General features: G+C 44.8%; 1 protein-coding gene and 1 long non-coding RNA gene across 2 annotated transcripts; one reads left to right on the plus strand and one right to left on the minus strand.

Moving 5' to 3' along the window:
• Positions 1-575: 575 nt before the first annotated feature.
• On the minus strand, positions 576-2,660 carry LOC308475540. The gene is made up of 2 exons (XR_013985293.1): positions 1,586-2,660; positions 576-735 (listed from the first exon to the last, which is right to left on the minus strand). It is a non-coding gene; the product is annotated as an uncharacterized lncRNA (long non-coding RNA).
• Positions 2,661-15,972: 13,312 nt separating this feature from the next.
• KCTD12 (potassium channel tetramerization domain containing 12) lies at positions 15,973-20,671 on the plus strand. Its single transcript, XM_081003718.1, has one exon. The coding sequence runs from the start codon at positions 16,091-16,093 to the stop codon at positions 17,105-17,107; it is 1,017 nt and encodes a 338-aa protein (XP_080859844.1). The 5' UTR covers positions 15,973-16,090; the 3' UTR covers positions 17,108-20,671.
• Positions 20,672-23,594: the final 2,923 nt, after the last annotated feature.

The raw sequence follows: 23,594 nt of genomic DNA on the forward strand, positions 1-23,594 counted from the left end.
TGCTTGCTTTGACACAATGGTATCTAATCTCCCTGCAAACAAATCAGGTTGTATGTTCAATAAAGAGATAATCTGGAAGGACCCTCAGTCGCTGTTTGCCTAACTATGCATTGGGAAGTAGCCCTTCAAGTCTGTACCTCTCCTTCCATAATTCAGGTGAATGAGAAGATGAGCCTGTTTGTTTGAAGAAAGATACAAATCCTCTTCATCTTTAATCCAGCTGCCACATTTCTTGCCCCAGTGTCATGTTCTGTTATTGTAAGAGTCATAATAAGGGATTATTTACATTTTTATTTCTCGGGTTAGAACACCAATTACTCATCTCTTTTCAAGGACAGGGATTTTCTATTAAGATGCAGAAAGAAAACTGCTGTTGAAAAAGTAATGTGGCACATCAAACCAGCCTTTTCTGAACATCACCACACTCCTCTGGTGCTGAGAATGTAGTCTTGCCACAGAGAGCCACAAGTTTCCTCTTCCTACAGACACATTGCAGACTTGAAAGCCCTTCCCTCTAAACTTAGTTTGTAAAAGTCCAGCCTGGTTTTGCAGCCACAAATGTCTTCACAACCAAATGAACTCGATTGTATTTATTACGCCAGTCTCTTTACCATCCTGGACTGTAAGGAGTTAATCTGTGCTCTGCTCTGTGCCAAAGTGAAAGAAGGTAAAGAAGCAAATTGTTCTATTTTCTAATCCCAACGCTGGCCTCTCTGTGTGTTTTTCCCATTTCAGCTGAAAAAGAAGACACCTGTTAGCTCTGTAAATATCAGCAGCCATCTAAGATTAGAGCTCCAGAAGCCCCCCCCCCCCCCAGTAAGTGCATGCTAAATATTTTGCTTCAAAATCATTTCAAGTGCACTTACAGGTGCTTGGTATTGATTAGAGTAATTTGAAGCAGCATAGCTAAACTCAACCCATCGCCACCTCTGAGACGTGCATTTCTGTTTACTCCGCCTCCAATTCACTCCTACCGCCAGTTAGAGAAGCGCTGTACACACAACATTAGCCACTTATCCTGTATCTCTCCTGCCTTTTCTTATGAAATCCTGACTTTTGATACGTCCCCCTCCCCCAAACCAGCTTTGATCTGAATCGAAAGAAACAACGACCTACCTATGTTTTAAGCCAATAATGTGTACAAAGCCATCAAAGTAGAATGAGCCAAATCGAACTGTCTATAAACAATAAATCATGGCTGTAGCCAGGATATTTTTTGGGGTGGGGGGAGCTAGGACTGAGCTACCTGGGACGTGATTGATCAGTTTGCAGAAGCCACGCCTATCGCTCAGGCAGGTTGCCAGTTGCGTCGCTAGAATGCACCATGCCATCATCCAAGTGACCTCAGCAAACATTTCAGTTTCAAATATTATGATTATTTCTACTTTAAGTTAAGTCTTTTTATTTATTTACTTGATTTGGGGGGCACCTGCCCCCCCCCGCCCTCTGGCTACATCCATGCAATGAATACCACCGGGGGGGAAATGGTGATGTGGCGTTTGCCTGTTCGTTTGAAAATGTCTGTACAGGGGGGAGAGGAAGAGTTAAAATGTAGACCAATAGGAAAGCCAGAGGCAGAGCCTACCTGTTTATAAAAGGGCTTAGCCCAAGGTTTGGGTGTGGGCAGTTGGTTGGTTTTAGTGGGTTGGCTGGCTGGTTGGGAAAGGCAGTTGGAAAAGCAGTTGGAAGGCAGTTGGAAATAGAGAGACAGTTAGTGCAGTTGGTTCTTGTGTGAGGGTGTTAACCCTTGCCCTCCTAGTAAGTGTATATTGGGTATGTGGCAGGCAGGCCTATCAAGGGGGAGGTAGAAGAGATAAAGACAGAATAAAATAAGACTAAGAAGGTAAAGAGTAACAACGTTTGGAATGCAGTTAAAGTTTGTTTTGTCTGCAATAAACTACACTCTTCTTTGTTAACTTGAGAATCTGACTGAGACTAAGTGATTTACTGGGGAGGACCTAGTTGGTGGCAGCGGATTAATGGTGTATGGGTCAATAGTCCGTGAGACGACCGGGGGCTCCATACGAATGCCACAGGTGCCAATCTATCCAAACCCACAAGCAGTATCTGGAGCCACAACTCTTGGCACCCCCAACTTTTATCAATGCATCTCTTAACATTTCATATATTTCCAAAACTGACTATGTAATATTGCTTCTCTTCTTCTTTAGACAGGCTTGCCAATGTTGCAGGCTACTTTCCTGTTTCTGATGATGGAGGGTCTATCCAGTGGTACCTAACTGGTTGACAATGGGTCAGAACAATTGTATTTGACTCCCAGTGGGCCTTACCTAATTTTAATCACCTTTCATCGACAAAGAGAATAAATTGTGCCCCCCCCCAAGGCATGCGTGTATGTGAGTCCATGTTTTAAAGTGACCTCTCTGTTTGAAATCTGTCTGCCGCACCCTGGCCTGAGAGAATAGGTTCCACAAGTGTGAACTCCTCTACCTAGATAGGGATGTCTTGATTATGGCGCTTGATCTCCAGCCATGAATGGCTTGGGTTATTCTCTGGCATAGATCATGGATGCAGCACCTGCGGGCCTCCAGATGTTGTTAGACCACAGTTCCTCTCACCTTTGGAGTCGAACAATATTTGGTTTCTCATCTCTGCTGTAAGATTTTCCAAACCTAGGCAGGGGCGTAGTGTGGGTTGCCAGGGCCACACAGAGGTGAGGAGGGGGGCGGGAAGGAAATGGATGTGGTATGCAGGCTAACAGTGTCAGTGTCACTCAGAGATCACAGCCACAAAGATAAGAAAAGAAAAGTCATTCTGTTTTCTAGAGAGGTCACTTCCTGGTTCACATTTTCAATGGAGCTCAGCAATGGAAGGGAGTACCGGGTGTTGAAATTCTGCACCCCTAACCATTTTGCACACTATGCCACTGAACCTAGGGAATGTGCATCTTAAAGAGCAGGAGGGATTGAGGCTGAAGTCGTCTGAGCTTGTTGGATGTGCATGGCACGATAACTGAACGAGGGTGCCCCAAACTCCTGCATGTTATCTTTTCTTGTTTTCATTCAGAGAGGGAAGAAGTCAGAAACAGCAATTGCAGTTTGCCTTTGCTTTAGCAACTTAAGATTCAAGCCGCTAGGGGCTCCCCTTTCCTTGTAAGAAAAACCCAACATCTTCCAAAACAAAGGGATTTAGGATGGGAGGGGCGGTAATCTTAAATCTGCAATGGGTGATACTTGAGCGCAAACAAGGAGGGGAGCACTGTGTTTGTGGGTAGGGTTTGTGAGGCCATGAAAAAAACTGATGGCATTTAAAAAACAACAACTGTGCATAGGAAACATGTGTCAGAATGTTTCATTTATCATGTTGCCCCTGAAACCTGTTGGAAGAAATAATGCTAAAATAAAAAAAGTGTGTGTGGAGAACTATACTCCATACTCACAAATGAATTGATTGCATTTATGGTTATGTTTTTAGTTTTATATTTAATTGATTGTATGTGGCCTAGGGTGTTTGTAACGAGACACCTAATAAATGTTAATAAATAACTATATATTGTCCTTCTTTTCTGAGAGTGATCTCGAAGGGATATTTGTGTGTTGGGGAGTGTGTGTGAGGTGGGGTGGCCTAATGACATTCAGCCTTTTCAAGTCTATGAAAAGAAATGGCAGGCAATACTTGGCTGTTTGCTTTCAGGTATTTGTTATTCATTCCGAAATGGCAAGCTGGAAGTTCACAGCAGTGTTTATATGAAGCTCCAAGCTGTCCGCTTGCACCATAAATAGGTTCTCCCATCAGGGGAGAGAGGGAGGCATCTATTTCCAGTGAAACCACTTAGTTCCAGAGGCAGCATCTCTAAACGCTGCATCTCGCTCTACTTAATAGTCTCTTACGTCAATAGAAATGACAGCAAAAGATGACAAAGAGATTAAGACTGTTTTATGTAACTGAATGGTTGAGGAAGCAGGGGCTGTAATCTATCTATACATGCACGCATGCAAACATACAGTACATACATAAATAACATGCACACAACCCACGATGTTAGCAGTGCATTTTTGGGAAACTGAATCACTTTGTTGCTCAGTCAAAACTTTTTCTGAATATTCTATTTAAACTTTATTTTTATTTTTACATGTATCTACAAAACTTCCATTCAACAGGACATACCAATAAAATACAGCAGCACGGAAGATTCTGGAAATTTGCAAAATGAAATTAATACGTAGAGAACAATATCCTTTTTTAAATTTTTCTTGAGGTAGCTGCCCCCCCCCAATCCCACTTCTCATAAAAGAATATTCAAGTAAAGATTTGGAGGTAAAAGTTGCAGTGCGTAGGTTTCTTAAAATTTCCTCTGATTCATCTTACCTTTCCCATGACCACTGCCTGTTTCCAAGTCCGGCAGGTGGTAACAGTATTCACACATACCCTCTTTGGGCTTTATATTTATAGTGTAAGAGAACATGCGCATTAGGAATGGTGCTGGCTGAGCTCTTCTCCCTTGCGCACAGATATCTGAAGGGAAGGATCCTTCCTGGCTACTGTCTTCCAGGCAGTCTAGAACCCTGAACCATTGAGGTTCCAGATCAGATGGAAGACTGTGCACATAAAGCTCAGTGCTCCCTTCAGACATGCACAGAACATCCATGGAGACCAGGGAAAAGGGGCTATTCAGCACAGCCTGAATTTTAAGTATAATGCAGAGGCTATAGGTTTACTAGGTTTGCTATAGGTTTACTACTAGTTGTGTGTCTAGAAACTTAAGGGCTCACCTAGCCAAAACAGAGCAGTTTAAATTTCAGTGATTTCAATGGAAGATATTTAAGCCCCCACTTCACTCCCTTATTGAAAGCAATGGGAGACTGCCTTGTTGCCTTAGAGCTCATTAATACATTACAATCAGCTGTCGGTTTGCAGATTTAGCATCAGGCACAAGCAGTCTGTGCATGTGAGGATTGGAAGGTAGGAATATAAGCGATATTGTGCAGGTTTTCTGTGGAAGCCGGTGTTGTAATATTTAGTTCCTGCAACTGAAGTGAGAGGCTTAATAGTTCAGCAGGTAGTACGTACTGCTAACAGCTCCTTCTGGGGCAAATGGCAGCCTGGGTAAGATCTTCAGCAAGTCAAAATGTGGAAGGGAAAAATCGGACATGGAATTATGAATAACATTGAGGATGATGAGAGGCAGGACTATGATGTTGAATGTGCTTCGAAATTCAGACCGTGGGAAGTCAAAACAAAATTATTACAATTTGGAAGACAATTGGACCTTTTTATTTTAGTTTTTTATTTTTATTGGATCTGATTTGATATGTTAATTGGATGTTTTTATTGGAAAATTAATAAATGCTTTTAAAAAAAAAAAGATCTTCAGCAAGAAACCAACATGGGGTCCTGATCCACAATGGGTATGCGATCCAGATGACTGATTTTCTTCAAACTAAAAGTGGCTAGCTTAAGTTCTTATTGTAACAAACAGTTTAGTGAGCTGTCCCAGTTGGAGTTGGCCTCACTGGAACTGCGTAATATACACGAAAAGAATAATGGGTGTGTTGAAATTGGGTGTGTGTGTGTGACATATTTCAACCATGAATACAATACAGTGGTACCTCGGGTTAAGTACTTAATTTGTTCCGGAGGTCCATTCTTAACCTGAAACTGTTCTTAACCTGAAGCACCACTTTAGCTAATGGGGCCTCCCGCTGCCACCGTGCCACCACAGCATGATTTCTGTTCTCATCCTGAAGCAAAGTTCTTAACCCGAGGTACTATTTCTGGGTTAGCGGGGTCTGTAACCTGAAGCGTATGTAACCTGAGGTACCACCGTATCTCTAAGTTTGACTTTGTGTTTTCCCAGCTGATCACGACAGGATCACCATGGAATGGGGTTAAAGTGAATGTGCTCTGTCTAGTGCCGAGTTCCAGCATAATCAGTGGGTACAGGAATCTCACCATTATTAACAAAAAGAAGAACTTCCACTCTGATCTCAGGCGGTTATGATGAAAGAAAACAGCACTTTTTTTAAAAAAAAGGAAAGTGCCGGGTCTTAGCCCTGCAGTGCCTCCTGTAAGGGAGACTTGGTCCTTATTTATGGAAAGGCACTTTGTACATGCTCATATCAGCTTTGTATCTCTCTTCCGTTCCATCTTTCTTTCTTGGCCAAAGTGGGCAGGGAGCTGTGCTAAATGGGTGTGGCCAAAGCAGAAGGGGTGGGGCTACAGGACCACAATCAATAATCCTCACAGCAGTGGCCGTTCATGCCTCTTTTAGATTCCAGCATTGGTTGAATGTCTTATTTTTCAGGAAAGCTTTGGGAGCCTGTTGTTGCTAATGTGCTGATTGTTCTTTGTTTTGATACCTGCCTTTTAGTTTTATGGGTTTTTACATTTTGCTATCGTATTGACTTTATGATTGGTGGCTTTTATTCTCTTTATGGATCGTATGCTATTTCGAGTGCCTTTTGGCAGAAAATGCAACTGAAAAGTCCGGTAATATAAATGAAAGCATGTTGTTTATGTGCAGTACTTGGTCTAGGAGAAGGTTGCAACCTGGAGCTCTTGTTTCTGCCTCTCTTGTGAGGTAGGATTCTTTAAAGACACCCTTGGTCTTGTCAGGTGCAGTTAATGCCCCAACCATGCGTGTTATTCTACCTTTATATGAACTCATGGACAATCCAAACTCATAATTATATAATGGGAAAGCGACTAACCTAGGTTAGGTCTCCTGCCTAGCAATTCAGTAGCATTGGACAAAATGGAAAAGACCCTTGTTGTTCAACTCCAGATTTATAATTGCAATTTTTGCTAAGGATCCAGTAATGGTGGATTGTATTGCAATACAAATAGAAAACAATATTCTATAGTGAATGCTTAGATCCTAAAACCATTGTTCCATAGGTTACAGACATGAATGCAGTTAGCTTCTCTGTGTACATGAGCGAGGGTTTAATTGGAGAACTTTTTCTGTTACTTCTCACAACACTTCAGTTTAACAACAAACTATGTCCAAAATCACTCTGTTTTTATGTAGTGACTCTCAGGGTGTGCGTGTGTGTCTGCAGACAAGGATCCGGTCAGATAAGATTCTGACAGTGTTATGGTTTGCGTGCACACACTGCTGGATCAGAGATAGCCAGAGATAGATGAGTCTTTTGTGCAATGCAGCAGAGACCTTCTTATGTTCTTATGAAATACTTAGAACATTGCTGAGTTTATGGAAGTAGCTCTTAAGAGGTGTAGAGATGGGGGGCTTCAATTCCTCTTCATCATTCTCCTGGATACTCTGTAGCCCTGTTCAGGTATTAGGATTCTGTATTGGAGACATCTGGCTGCAGACTCCAGTGTGGTGTGAAGGGGGCTTGCACATGCGTTGACTTGAACATGCTCATAAGCCTCTTCATGATCAGGAACCTTATGAAATCAAGGCTCCCTTTCAGAGGGAGGCTTATAAGTGAGACTGGAGGAGAAGTTTAATTCTGTTCACAATTAGAGGCGAATCTACCTAATCCACAGTTTCTGAAACAAAACTCGAACCAAAACACCGCCGTTCTTCAAAACTCACACTTCTCCAAGTTGAAGGCAGTTCTCCTGTGCTGACCTTTAAAGACATAAACGGCCCCGGTCCAGTATAGCTGAAGGAACATCTCCACCCCCATCGTTCACTGAGGACACTGAGGTCCTCCTCCGAGGGTCTTCTGCTGGTTCCCTCACTGTGAGAAGCAAAGTTATGGGGAAGCAGGCAGAGGGCCTTCTCGGTAGTGGTGCCCTCCCTGTGGAACACCCTCCCATTAGATGTCAATGGGATAAAGAACTACATAACTCTTAGAAGACATCTGAAGGCAGCCCTGTTTAGGGAAGTTTTAAATGTTTGATCATGTTTTTTAATATTCTGCTGGGAGCTGCCCAGAACGGTTGGAGAAACCCAGCCAGATGGGTGATGTATAAATAATAAAACTATTATTATTATTATTACAAAAATAAATATACTAGAGTAGGCTTGTCCAAATTCCAAGAGACTGCGATCTACGCCCACTATAAAAAAAGCAGTGATCTACCCACTGGATTGACCAGAGTTGTTGAGATTTTTTTAGGAAGTCAAAGTTGTTGAGCTTTTTGGGGGTGGGGGTGGGAGGAGTCCCATGATCTACCACAGGCACCCCACGATCTACCTGTTGGCCATCCCTGTACTAGAGTAAAGTGATCATCTTGGTTGCCCTCCTTCACACATTCCAGCTTGTTAATATCCTTCCTGAGTTGTCGTGCCCAGAATTGGAGACACACAACATCACCCAGTCATCCCCCTGAGCATTGCCTAGGATGCCATTGTCCTCGATGGTCACTTTTGGGAGAGTTCTTGTCTTCTCTCCCACCATTAAAGCATTTCAAATTGTTTAATCCATGCTACAATGTAGAGTACAGTACCCAGTGCAACTGCATACCCTAATCTAAAAATACCACCTCCCCACTCTAACCTTTGCGATTTTTTGGGGGGGGGGGCATAAAATAGAATCTGTATTGTTGGCCAATGATGATTTCTCTCTCCATATTCCATATTCTTTGGCTCCGTAAACGGGAACTGAGACTCTTGCTATGAGCTAGTGTGGTTCTTTAGTTCAGTTCTTTAATTTTTTAACTCTTTTTGCCACATTGGCCCTGATATGTGGGGGGCTCAATACCCCACTGAACAAGGTGCCTCCTAACTCTGTTAACATTTAAAAGTAACTCCAGTTAAATTGATGCAAACCAATGGCAACATAGCAGGCATTCAAAATGCAAAATAACTTGGTTTTCCTCCACCCCCTCCCACAAGATGTCTCTTCTGTGGAAACTTTATTGTACATAATGAATTTTACCAGAGTTACGTGTCCCTGTATATATCTCCTCCTCTGGGGAAAGGCTTGCTGGAAATATAAATTAGCTTTCTGAGTACAGAGGTGGGCCATTTGTGGTGCTCTGAAGGATATTCTGGGAATGTTCCGCCCAGGGAGCTGTACCTCATTGGAATGTGTGAATAATTTGACTTGATTAAGATAATTGGAATGAAAGTGGGAGATGCTGAGCCAGGGATGGGAAACTGGAAGCGACAATTGTTTGGAGGTGCCTATTGTGAGTCGAGGAAGGGATAGCACAACTGATCTTACAGGGCACAGCTCTTTAGATGGTGAAGTACGTATATCACATCAGATGGTCTTATGGGCTCCAGTTTTTAGATGACAGTATGCATTATTTCGTTCCCTTCAGAATGTGGTAAGCCAGGCAGACCTCACAGAACTCTAGCCCAATGGTTGCCATTAACCTGCTTTGAACTGATTTTATAATGAACTGATTTTAGAATGTTGTATCATTTACTGTTGTTAGCCGCTCTGAGCCCGGCTTCGGCTGGGGAGGGCTGGATATAAATGAAATATTATTATTATTATTATTATTATTATTATTATTATTATTAGGGGCCTCCTTCTGCTCACTCTGCTGTTGAGGTACTGGATTTTGCCCCCAAAGGCAATGGCAACCAATTTTATTTTGAGAGACTCTTAAACGTCATCTCACTAAATGTCTGTCTGTCTCTTCCTCCTAAAATTTGTCATGCCAACAATATCCATAAATAGGTTATCTTTCGGGTGTGCCATTTTTCTTTCTTTCTGCAAGCAAGTTTGAGCAAGGGGAATTGGAGTCTTGAAAATTCCACCCCTTTGGTTTCAGTTCTATGTGCAAGAATAAGCAGTGGAAGATTGCGGTCTGTGAAGAACCCACAAGACTGTGCAAAAAGAAAATGTGTTTGAGTCTCACTTTGCAATAGTGCTTAATTAGTATTTTTTTTAATGGAATACAAAGAAACAGTACCTTCTCTCTCTCTCTTTCTTTCTAAAAACCCCCAGTTGTTAACCCTGTGCAGAATCTCACCAGTTGTTAATCAATTGCCATTTCCCACTGTTCCCATTTTCACCTCAGATCAAAAGCCTGGGGCACAATTAGTTTATGTGCAAAGCACACTGGAACTCTGGATTTAAAACCACATTGTATCCTTTGTTGCCCCCCAGCATGAAAAATGTATTGCTATATTGGAACACTGATGTGTTAAAATTAAGGCTTACCACCACAACAAAGGACAGTTGATTGGTGAACTCTGTAAAAACTGTTAGCCTTAGAGAATTACACATTCTCTCCATCTCTTTCCTTTCCCCCCTGTATCCCATACAAAACATAATCTTGTATTGTCGTTTTTGCTACTCTATTTGCTTTCTGATTCAAAGTACCTATATTGACTGTGCCACTGAACCTCATAAAATGCCCAGTTCCCTGTGGTTATTTTTTCCCCTGCAGAGTCTCTGCATTAAATTTCTGCCTGTTTCCACACTTTCGCCATTTCCTCTCATACTTTATCCTAGCTCACTGTTCCCAAAGGCATAATTCGGCCATATTTAAGACCCACTGCAAGTGTCATAAATGCCTTGGAAATATCCTCCTTCATCTACTGCAGGCTTGGGAAAGTTCTGTGGGACTGCAGTGTTAGGAATCACAGAACTGTAGAGGTGGGAGGGACCTCAAGAGTTATCTAGTCCAACCCTCTGCAATGCCGGAAACACAGCTAAAAAATACCTGACAGATGGCCAATTAACCTCTGCTTAAAAACCTCCATAGAATGAGAGTCCACTACCTTCTGCTCCTGTTGGACTCTAATTCATGTCAACCACTGCCAGCTTGGTCAATGATTTGAGATGATGGAACATCTGAAGATCTCCAGGTCTACTATGATGTGATCTCTGAGGGCTGCCTTCACAAACCTTCAGAATGTGGCTGAGCAGTTGTTAACTATGACAAGCTCCATCTCTTCAAGAGCTGAATTCTGAATACAAATGGTGGCGATAGGGAGACTATGGGTTGGCCCTTGCCTTCATGCCTGGTTGATGAGCTTCTTGGAAGCACCTGGTGAGCAAGCCTTGGAACCTGCTGACCCTGAGAACTAGACTCTCATCTAATCTATTGGACCAATAAAAGAAGCAAGAGCTTTTCAGTAGTTGCATTCTCACTGCGCAAGTCCCAGAGAACCCATCTTGCTCCTTCCCCAATGGGCTTGAGGAGGCTTGTAAAAGTGTTTGCGCTTCATAGGGATCATGAACCATCATTTGGCTTTTGCTTCTTGAGTTTTGTTGCCATTTTAATGGTGTAATAGTAAAGGTAAAGGGACCCCTGACCATTAGGTCCAGTCGCGGACGACTTTGGGGTTGCGGCGCTCATCTCGCTTTATTGGCTGAGGGAGCCGGCATGACTAAGCCGCTTCTGGCGAACCAGAGCAGCGCACGGAAACGCCCTTTACCTTCCCGCTGGAGCGGTATCTATTTATCTACTTGCACTTTAATGTGCTTTTGAGCTGCTAGGTTGGCAGGAGCAGGGACCGAGCAACGGGAGCTCACCCCATCACGGGGATTCAAACCGCCGACCTTCTGATCGGCAAGCCCTAGGCTCTGTGGTTTAACTCACAGCGCCACCCACGTCCTCAATGGTGTAATAGTGGGCCTCTATTTGAGATTTGCTTCAGGAGTGTTTTTGGATCCGAAAAACCCAATACAGATTCAGTCTTTTAAATTTTATTGCAGTGGTTCAGCATACCTAATTAGAAGTATTTCCCATTAAATTCTACCTGCAATGCGTATAGGACTGAAGTTGTGTTTTATTTTGCTGCTTCTATGTGGTTTCAGTTTTTAATTTTTGTTGTTGTTAAATCGGAAAAGCGGCTCTTACATTCTAATCAATTGAATAAGCATCTATTAATTAATAGTTAGCTTATTTTCAATATCCTCCTTCCTGTGTTAGTTGCATAAATATAGCTCAATTAAATGTAATGCCCTTATTTTGACTCTTCCTCCACCCCATTAAAAGTCAGAAAACATCCTTTGTAGTATTTCATCTGCTACCTGCATAGAATGTTAATAGGGTAGCCAGTTGTTTGTTTTTCTCAAAGGGTTTTTGAACATCTCTATAAGAAATCTGTCAGTACAATCCTATACAGCACCACTGAATTCAATGTAGCTGACTCCCAGCTAATTATTACTATTCTTAATTGAATTTCTTACCTGCCATTCTTAAACTAGTAACAACAATAAAATACGGTATTAAAATCACTTAAAATCAAAATATAGGACTGCAGCTTAAGACTCAGAAATATGGCAAGTTATATTTTGTCCACTATTCCTATCAACACCAGGAAAAACTTCTGTTTCAGTATCACGCTGCTGCTGAAGGCACGGCAGCAGTTGGGGCCGGCCCTGCTATTAGGCAGGCTGAAGTCACTGCCTCAGGCCTCAGAGTCATTGCCCTTCATTATAAATGGGAGCTAGGTGTGCCCCAGGCCTGTCATATACCTCCTAAACTAGCCGGCTGCACTGGAGGACACTATTCCATTGACAGTGTTGAAAGACGATTAAACTGTCAGCCCAGGGGGGAAGACACCCCCAAAATAGCTATATGGCTATAGAGAAGTGAAACACTGAAAAGCTCTATAGCCATATGGCTATAGAGAAATGAAACACTGAAAAGCTTGGCCGGGAGAGGGGACATATGCAGGCGCATGGAGGAGGCAGCTGGCTGTAATCATGTGCACAGCACCAGCCAGTGTGGGATGGGTGTGTCAGCTGGGCATTTAAGGTGAAATTCTTGCCCCCTAAGAGGAGCAGTCCATTCTGCAACTCTTCGTTGCAGGTCCCACTTGCTTATATAGTCTGCTAGGCTGTTGTGGTATGGTACACACAGTTTGGGCTGGGTGTTAGGCTCATACACCTCCTCCCACTATGAACAATGCCTCTAATGATAATAATTAGGTCAATTCACCTAAGCACTTGTGGCCACAAGAAGGAGCTTGTGGGAAATGGCTCCTTTCCTAAGAACTGCCCATCTTTTTCTCACTGCAAATGGAGAACAGGACTTGGGCTAATTCAAAAAGGCCCCTACTTATTTAAGTTGCACTTTGCATTGTCGTTTATGTGGGCAGCAAGGAATTGTACTCATGCCCAAGACTTGCTCCTGTGCCACCTGTGTACAGCCTGGCTCTATGGCAGCATCCCATACTTGGGTCAGGCTCAGGTGTGCAGATACAAATCCATCCCATGCTACTTAAATAAAGAAGGATAAGGCCTGCAGAAACAATCCTATGAGCACATTTACAAACACTGGAAACGTTTATATTGGAAGTGAGACTACACCATAACTTCCTGTGTAGGAGAGGTGAAATATAAAGCTTAAGGCTGCAATCCAGTGTTTGAAATTAGCCAGGCACATTTTGCACCAGGCTACCAAACACTTGCGACCAAGTGAAGATTCCTGGGTGCCAGGATGGCACCTGACATCCCTGCCATCTGGAGGTGCATTCCTTGGCATCATTGGATCTTTACTGTTTTCACACAAACATACCCCATCTTGTAGAATTCTGTCAGTTATCGTTTATCTGCACAATCGGAATGAATTTCAGGAACCAAATGCTTTTTCTGTGCAGTCTGAGCAGGAGTTACAGTTATTTGTTGTAGCTTGTCTTCACTTACCCCAGTCTACTGCCCCACTCACAGTTGTGAAAAATATCCCTAGGTTATCAATGGTCCATGTCGCCATTAAGAAAACGAGGTCAGAATAGGCCAATATATATGTGGACTGTCCCTGGATCAAGTGATTTATAATAATCATAATTTATTGTTTATACCCCACCCATCTGGCTGGGTTTCCCCAGCCACGCTTCTTTCTTCTTCAAGTTCTCAAAGTTCTTAACCTAGCTCAAGGTTGTCATCAGAACTAGCTCAATGTTTAACTGATAATCGCAGTCAGACCATCATTTGAAAAATCAGACTTTAAAGCCGTCTTGTCCTGAAACGGCAACTAGACATTCCATTTTGGTGACTGTAACCTCGGATTAAGGAGTCATTTGTCTCCTAGATTATATATTTGAGTTTCTAACACTGTTGCAACATTCTATACACTGTTACCTAGGAGGAAGCCCTGCTGAACTGAATTGGGCTTACTTCTGAGGAGATGTGGATAGGATTGCATTATAATACTGCGGTCCTAAGGGGATGCAGGTAGCGCTGTGGTCTAAAACACATTTACTAGGAACTAAAATCTGCTGCTTTAATGGGGTTTGCTTCTGAGTAAACCTATTTAGGGTCAATCCTACAGGGACTTTATTTGTAAAACAGCTAGGGAAATGAATTAACACAAGTCATTAACCGTTTGAAGTCTCAGACCTTTTACAGATGTACATGTTTGTAAGTTGCATTTCACTGTTTCAGTGCCTGGCAGTGCTGCAGTACTGTGACTGCAGTCTTAAGCAAGCCCAGGGACAGTTCGTAAAGAATTACAGTATGGCAGCATTTTTGGAGATAAGCCCACAGTGAAGATAAATGCTGCAGAATTTAGTACGGGGAAACGACAATATGGTCTTTGAAGTCTAACAATATCTGTTCCACTCATTAAAACGGAGGGAGGGCCAGAGATTGTGGGTGCATGAAAAGCAGGGTAAGTAAAAAAAAAAATCTCTAGGACAATATTAGTCAAGGATCAATTGGAACCAGAAGCCTAGAAACCCATGAAAATGATTGGTATGTGTAAAATGAAATGTGGCTCTTCATTTCCCCCTTAGAAACTACGAAAAATCGATTTACTAGAAAAAGAGGAGCAGGGGAAAATAGGCATGGGGGATGTGTGCATTTTTATTTTTTGCTAAACCCACCATTTTTAAAAAGAGGAAGTCTGCCTAGAGGTCAGGAAGCCACAAGGCTCCTTTGCCTTCCCATCTGCAACGAGGCTGTTTGCAAAAAGCGCAGAGTTTGCAGTATGACATCTGTCACGTCAGAAGACCCGCTCCGTAGTGGACAGCTTGGAGGTGACGTTGCAGCAGTTTAGCGCCTCTGCACCAACACCGTTGCCCTGGGCTGGTTCTTACACTCTACCTGAGACAATCCATTTACTCTGCGGCAGCCCTGCTGACTTGCACTTTCTGAAGGACGGGAGTCTAAGGAGCCATTGCCCATCGCTGCTCCTCCTTTGCTCCCATCCAGCGCCTTAAATCTCCACCCCACTCATCCCTGTGGTAGTCGAGGGCGCGCCGAGGATTGGGGAGCTAGCCAGCCATACTCGGGGCGATTCATGCGAAGGCGCCGCTCCCTCTAAAAGTTGGTTTTTGATAGCAGCCTCTCAAATCCACTCCATCAGCCTCTGCACTAACCTCAACAGGACTAGAGCACGCACACACACATCCCAAAGTAAAAAAAAATGCAACTGCGTTTGCCAATCGCCAAGCACATTTCTCACGGAAGCCAATAGGAAAGAGGAGGCTACTCCAGACTAAATGGACAGCAAGAGCTGCGATCTATTCGCTTCTGGGGGGAGGGGGACGGGGCAGCCCGACTTTATGGCCTCGGAAGTCCCCCTAAACTCAACAGGGCTTAATCTCAAGTGTGTGCATGTGTAGGATTGCACCCTTAAAAATCGCTTGGAAAATCCTGCTGCTGCTGCTGCGGGTGTCAAGGGAAGCGCTCCAGAGAATGACATCCTCCTGTTTTTGCAAAGCGACGGCAAGCCGAGAAGGGAAGCGAGCCCAGCACAACATGGGGGCTGCTTGCGCGTCTCTCCGACGGGGGGGTCGGGCTGATTGTGATTTGGCCAGAGTTGGCATTCTCCGCCGAGCAAATAAATAAATATATCCCCGGCAGCACGGGAAAGGGGGTGGGCGCTCTGCGCTCGGGCTCCTTCGCAATTGGGGAAGGCGCAGCCCCACGTCAGTGTCGACACCCACCCGCCCGGCTCCCCTCCCCCTCCCCGTCCACGCCTTGCGCTCCCCTCGCCTTGCGCTCCCCTCCTGCGAGCTTGCAGCGCCGCTACATAAGCCGCGCTCGCCGCTCGCCGCCGGCGCATCGGAGTCGCGAGAGCGCGAGGACCGCGAAGCCCGGAGGAGAGAGAGAGAGAGAGAGAGAGAGAAAGAAAAAGAGGCTGGGGCGCCGAGCGGAGCCCGGGAAGCAGCAGCAGCAGCAGCAGCAGCAGCAGCAGCAGCGGGCGCGCTCCGGAGCTTGGCGGGGAAGGCAGCGCGCCAGCCTGGAGGAGGAGAAGCCGAGGGCGCGGCCGTAGAGGAAGGACTTGCTCCGGGCCGGCCATGGCCTTGGCGGACAGCGCGCGGGGGCTCCCCAACGGCGGCGGCGGCGGAGGCAGCAGCGCCTTGCGCAGCGCGGCGCGCCCCGCGCAGCCCGAGGCGGCGGCGTCGTCGGTGGGCGGCGAGGGCTTCCCGGAGATCGTGGAGCTGAACGTGGGCGGGCAGGTGTACGTGACCCGGCGCGGCACGGTGCTGTCGGTGCGCGGCTCTCTGCTGTGGCGCATGTTCTCGGAGCAGGCGGCGTCCGAGCTGCCGCGCGACTCCAAGGGCCGCTTCTTCTTGGACCGCGACGGCTTCCTCTTCCGCTACATCCTGGATTACCTGCGCGACCAGGAGCTGGTGCTGCCCGAGCGCTTCCCCGAGCGCAGCCGCCTGCAGAGGGAGGCCGAGTACTTCCAGCTGCCCGAGCTGGCGCGCCGTCTGGCGGCCGCCGGCCTCCCCTCCGCCGCCGCGCGCTTCTCGGGGCTCCTGCGCGACGCCTCCGTGTGCGCCGACGAGCCGCCGCCGGGCCTGGGCTACCTGGAGGCCGAGCTCCCCGAGGGCGGCGGCGGCGGGGCTCTGTCGGCCTCGCCCACGTCCAGCCGCAGCCCGTCGGGCGGGCCTTTGCTGGCGCCGTCGCTCTCGCTGGACGCCGGCGGGGCGGCGTCGGGGCGGCGCTCGGGCTACATCACCATCGGCTACCGCGGCTCCTACACCATCGGGCGGGACGCGCAGGCCGACGCCAAGTTCCGCCGCGTGGCGCGCATCACGGTGTGCGGCAAGACGGCGCTGGCCAAGGAGGTCTTCGGCGAGACGCTCAACGAGAGCCGCGACCCCGACCGGCCCCCGGAGCGCTACACGGCCCGCTACTACCTCAAGTTCAACTTCCTGGAGCAGGCCTTCGACCGGCTCAGCGAGGCCGGCTTCCGCATGGCCGCCTGCTCCTCCACCGGCACCTGCGCCTTCGCCCCCGAGCAGGGCGGCCCCGCCGACGACAAGATCTGGACCAGCTACACCGAGTATGTCTTCTGCAGGGAGTGAGGGGACCGAGATGCACAAGCGCAGCCTGGGCTGGCCACCAGCTCCACCACACCCCAGATTTTTTCTTTTTTCCAGGCACATGCCCTTCCTTTCCCTAACCTAGGATGACCCGGGCCTGACCTTGCCGAAAGAAACCTGCCTCTGCTTGACACATTCTTGGCTTGCGTGGGAGCTGCGCCTTGCAAAACTGTAGGAGAGTTTAGAAGGGGCTGTGCTGGGAGAGACAAAAGTGCCCCACTTGAATTCCTGTCCAGCATCCCAGATGGAGCCTTTGCCTAAGCAACAGGGTGGCAGCCTGAAGGCTCTTCCACGTTTTAGAACTGCATAGATAGGAAACCTCCCCATTGTGGTGTCTCCTCTTCTGTGTTGTTCTTAAAGGTGCAGAGAACTTCCTTCCCTTCCGCACGCTGAGTTCCTGGCCCCTTGTTGACATTTCTATGCACTTGCCCTGTGGTCATCCCTTCATAGCTTTGTGACACCTCATGCACCCCTCACTCGTACCTTTGAAGAACACCATCTGCACCTAGGTTCCTTATATAGACAGTCACTCAGCCCCTCGCCCATAAGGAACGCCTCTTGTTTTGTACAAGTTGGATCACTTCCTTCTACCCCTTGCACTTAACATGGGTCCAGAGCACTTCCATGGGCCTTTTCCATGTAATGTGCTGCCATTGCCCAACCCTTTAATATAATCACTGCCCACCTCAAATGCCAGCTGTGCAGAATTCACTGTCCCAGAATCAACCTACTATGTGATCTGTTCATATCGCTAGAGGTAAAACACAAATCTTGACACACGTACCTGTGTCCCCCTTTTAACATGCATGCTTCCAAAGATGTCTGTCTTGTTCACCCCAGAACATACGTGCTGTATATTTTATTCCTGCATCTCCACTCGTCCCCCATCCAGAGAATGGGTGGGCATCAAATGCTACTTCAATGATGTAAAGGACCCTTTCGCATTATTCTGAGTCTGCTTCCACCAGTCTCCCGTTTCCCAGCCTTTTGTTTCTTTCTGCATCATGGTGAAGGAACTGCTATGTGGCCGGTCCGCTGCCATCCTTCCTGCTTCCCAGAAAGTGTTGCCTTCTTGCCCTGGGATTGGAAGAGGAATCTGAAAGAAAGAGAGAGAGAACATTTTGCACTTCCCAGCCATGTTGGTGGTGAAGCAGAGAGAACCTTTCCTGATAATTATTTTCCCAGTGTTGCCTATCTCCTAAATTGGATGAAGTCAGTGGAATGGAACAGCTATTTCTGACAGGTTAGATTTTGTGGCTGCTTCTGTTCCCCAACCCCTACCCTGTTTGGGGGTGAAATACTAGACAACGCAATCAGGGACCTCCTTGTACCATTTTATTCCCTTTGCCTTCTCTGCCGCTTTCCAAAGGCTCTTTCTTCTTCAGCTCTTTGGAACTGCGTTACAATGGTGATGGGTCAGAAGAGCCAGTGCCAAAAGGGGCCGTCATCAAAGTGGCGACTTCTGGATTTTTACACCACTTGAACAGCTGGAACTTCCCTTCCCTTGATGGCATGAAGCAATGTCAGTTCTCTGAAAACTGAGTGTGTTTGAAAAATGTCATTCTGACACAGGGGACAATAGCAAGGAAGAGTCTTTGGTGAAAATTCTTGTATTATCACTCTTTATGTATGTGTGTGTGTATTATATATAAAAAACCCCATTGCACATTGTTTAAATGTTCTGAAAGTAGTCTACCAGACTGGCTAAGGGTGGAGGTGTGTCAGGTCTGGGCTTTGAGCAGCACCACAGATTGTCAGATGTGCTAAGCGTTTTTTTTGGAACTCTTTGGGCGTTAGCCAAGTCATACTAAGAGGGGTAGGCCCTTAGTGTGACTTGTCTGGGTAGCATCCTATATGTATTCTTGTTTGATGTCTTCAAGGCTCAGTTTAATGCTTCTTTGAAGTGTCCATTGGTACCCTTTCCTTCCCTGGGCAAAAGAGTGGTATTTCTACATTTGTTAAGACATGCTGCTGAGTAAAAGTTATGGGCATTCTGAGTGGGATGCGGTCTTTCTCTCCAAATACCTAAGGGCAAATTTGGCTCTGTTTCCATTGTTTTCTATTGGGAGGGGGGTTTGCGCCTACAACAATACAGAAACATAAAGTCCACGTATGTAGGAATTTTGGCTGGTGTCTTATCTATAGGGAAGGACCACCATGGTGATGTATAAGCACAAGTTTTTACTCTGAATGAAAGCTCTTACCCCCCCCCCCCGCGCATTAAACAGATCTATACATAAATGCACATTGCTCGACTTAAAAGTACTGTCCATTTACATTTGCGACCTAATGGGTGCTTTTTATGCGATCCAGTCATTTGGCCATTCCTCAAGCGGTGCACATTGAAACTTGACAATTTACTTAGGCAGAATTAGTTACAAGCAGTGTCTTGATGCTTGGATACAGAGTTATGGGCACTATAGTCTTAACCAAAGAATATTTCTATTACGTTTCCTCCTCCTCACTCCAAAGCTGTCATTTCAAAGAGTGGAATTTCCTTATTTGAGTAAAATATTATTTTAGGGTCAAGTGCTGGCCTGTTAGAATTGTTGAGAGAGAGACAGAGAGAAAGAGAGAGAGAGGCTTTCTTTATTTCCATCTTTTTAGCTAAATGTCTAGCTGCAGCTTAAACCATTCATTTTGAAATTCTTCTGGGGCTTTATAAATATCAATCAACAGTCCAGATTTCAAACATCTCCCATCCACAGAAATGTTTTCCCTTTTTCTCTGGGAGATGGTTTTAAAATGATGTATTTTTTCAAAGAAAGCAAGAAAAAGAAAGGGAGAGAGAGCATTTTTAAATAAGGACAAGCAATAAGAGAGCATTGGGAAGCCAGAGTGCGGCAGAAGAGAGAGTACCCTGGTTGTCCTTATGCCTTATTATAAAATAATTCCATTGTCATATTTTCGCTAAGTGAGAGGTTATTGATTGCAATTAAGTATTTAAAATGTCATTCTCGAGAGCTGATTACAGTCTTTTTCTAGTTTGTGTTGAGTAATTCTCTCTGAAGTATGTTTTCTAAAATTTTGTATACAATCGAGTTTTCAGTAAGTCCTGAAATGAGCTCTTGGCTAGTTTTCTTTTCTTTTTTCTGTTTAAAAAATATATCTTGTACTGTAGCTTACTAAGTCTATCATAAGAGTTATGAATGGGAGGTGGTTTTTAATTGAACTTGTGACTTAGTGTGTATATAAAGTGTATAAACATTTTACACGAATCATTTAGTTTTTTATTCATTTACTAGTGCTATACAGATTTTCATATGCTGTACCTGGACAGAGTACTTTCATATTAAGCTGTGTTTCTGCACCTATTTATATGGGGGGAGACTTGCGTACAAACATCAGCAAAATGATAGAACTATGTTTGTCGACACTTACTTGCTTGAATGTGAATTAACAGCGAAACCTCCTGTTGGCTAAAACGCATCCTTCTAATGAAAACTTGTATTTTGATTAGTGAATGTTTATTTGCTAGCAGACTACCCTAAAGCTCCTATTATTTTTTAAACCAGAATGGGTATAATAAAAAGAACTAACTAGTAATTTTGTAATTGTTGTGTTCTGCATCATTAAGGGTACTGGTGGGATATTGGGTTGTCATTAACAGCCGAGTGATCGAGGATACTTAGGTTTATAACATAGCTAAACCAAAAGAACTTCCTATCTGCCACCCCTATGTGGTTTGTGTGAGAACATATTGCGTCTACTTTCTAAGAAGTAAGTCCCATTGAACATATAAAGTTGCCACAAATAAAATGCCTGTAACTCAGAATTGTCTACTTTGACTGACAGCAGAGCTCCAGGGAAATAATGGAGTCCCCCCCCCCCAGCCCTGCAAACTCTGATTATTTTAACTGTAAATGGCAGGAATGTGCAAAGCAAGGCTTTGGTCCTTTGCTGTCAAAGTTAGCAAAACTGGGACCCTTTCCAAGTGGCGTGAATGGGCTTTCCAATACAAATGAGTTTAGGTGCAAAGCTCATATTGCAGTCCAAAATTTGGGAAACTCCGCATTTCTGTATTATTGAACAATTGCAAATTCAGGAATGTTGGGTTTAGTTCAACATGGTGCTGTCCAGATGTTGGAGTGCAACTTGCATAAGCTTCTGCCATCATGGCCAGCAGTCTGAGATTATAGGAGTTGGCCTGGAACATCTGGAAGATGACAAATGAGCTAACTCTGGGCCAGTTCTATCACCTTCATAAGCATTGTTACGTAATAGTTCTTAACTCTAAACACATCTGTTTTGGAAGTTGATTGTATTGAAATGGTTACACATATCTAGGATGCGAATATTAAAAGTGAAAGAGGAATGTATGTGAGAGGTCATGGAGATGAGTTTTAATCCCAGGTTGGAACAGGGTCGTTCTAATGTGTACAGTGGTACCTCAGGTTAAGTACTTAATTCGTTCCGGAGGTCCGTTCTTAACCTGAAGCACCACTTCAGCTAATGGGGCCTCCTGCTGCTGCCACGCCACCGGAACACAATTTCTGTTCTCATCCTGAAGCAAAGTTCTTAACCTGAGGTAATATTTCTGGGTTAGCGGAGGCTGTAACCTGAAGTGTATGTAACCTGAAGCGTATGTAACCCGAGGTACCACTGTATTGTCAAAGTGTACATCTGATAACGTTAAAATGGAACCTGTGTTTTAGTACAAACAAACTTTGTTTTTTAATACCTTGAGCAACTTAAGATAGCAAACCAGGCTGTGTAGTGGACATTCATTTACACTTGAACCAGAGAGGCCTGTTCTCTAAATCAGATGAGCCCTATACCTAAAAGGGTTGTTGTGAAGAGAGAATGTGAAAACTCCATGCAGACTGTGCTGAGCTCCTTGGTGCAAAGGTTGGGTATGAACATATTAACAATCCTCAGCATAATCACTTGACAAAGAATCTTAAGAAATTCAAGGGAATGACTTCTCAGTGAACATGCATTGGATTGGGCTGCAAAGCGCAAATGTTATCAAAGGTCTTGTCCTAAAAGCACATATGTAACAAACAGTTGATAAAACACTTCAGTGTTGTTGGGGGCGGGGTGAGAAAACCATTGGCCAGGATCCGAAGAAAAATGCTCACATCCTTTACCTTTACAAAGTATCTGAGCTGGTTTTTCTTAAACAGGAGCTTCTTCCTTCTCTGCATTCCATGCCAAACACTCCAAACTGGTTTTATCTGATGAAGCAGGTGTGGAGAATCTGTGTCCTGCAAGAGATTGTTGGACCCCCATCATCCCTGACCACTAACCATGCTGGCAGCTGCCAATGAGGAGTCCAGCCAGCTTGGGGGGCGGGGGGCGGCGGCGGAGGGGAGCAGGTTTTACCTCCCTCCGATAAAACATGTGGGTCTGTTATAGGTGCACACAAACTGTTGAGTACACCCAAAACAGACTTTTGGGTCCCAGGCATGATCTTTATACTGGGCTTCAGAGAAAACATACTAGGAAGGTGTTGTTTATCCAAGAGACAACCTGCTCTGGTTTTCCTGAAGGTCTGCTCTCATTATTTGCGTTGCATTCATCCCAGTGGGACGAGGATTTCTTAAGGTGAACTTCGGGCTTGATTCAAGTCCATGCTCTAGACCCTGGCGAAATTGAGAATGTGATAAGTCAGAATTGTAAAGCTAGAAATCACAGTGTACATTTCCCCGACCACATGCTCAAAGTTGCCTTTGCAATGCTTAGGGATAGATACTTAAAAGGGATGAGTTAGGGTTTAGTTTTCAGGGTTCCAACGAGAAGCTCCCAATTGGAAGCCCCAGGCACCCCACTGGCTCCTTTATTCCTTCACTGATACAGATAACAGCTGAATGGTAATGTTTGTTTTGTAAAGGGAATATGTGATTTTCCATGTATCCACACTATTATCTGACAGCAACCAGATTTGGAGATGCGTCTGCTAGTTTTTGAATCTATGTTGTGTGTTTCCAGAATACCCGCAATCACACTAATTTCTCATGTTGAAGTTGCTTAATTGTGGTCCACTTGAATTTCGAATGTGCTGGGATTATTTTTCTTTGTGAAAGTTTGCTCATGCAGCTGCCTGCCCCAACCGCTTTATCACGTGAACCTTTTTTTTTAGATTAAAAAAGAAAATCCAGCCCTGTGGCATCTAAAAGGCTGACAGATTTATTGTGTTAGGAATTTTCATCTCTGAAGTACAATATAACAGGGCTCTGTTTATGAAATGGTGGTACATGTGCAGGCTGCTGTTTTTCTAATTAATATTATGAAGACGCAGGGTTAGTGATTTGGAGAAGCAGTTTAAAAAGCTCTTAGCCATGTTTTCACCACTATAGAGTTATCCCACTTGGGTTTGAGATTTGATGAAAAAGGTTTAGATTTTTGCCTTTTGAAGTTGTGGGTTCTCTGTAAATGGATTCTATAAAAGCAGCATATTATTAGCACAACCTAAATTAAACTGACTTTCAAGTCAAGATGATTTAACAAAAGTCACAGATATATATTT

Source organism: Podarcis pityusensis, assembly GCF_964106645.2.
Source record: "Podarcis pityusensis genome assembly, chromosome: 4".
Classification (NCBI taxonomy): Eukaryota; Metazoa; Chordata; class Lepidosauria; order Squamata; family Lacertidae; genus Podarcis; species Podarcis pityusensis.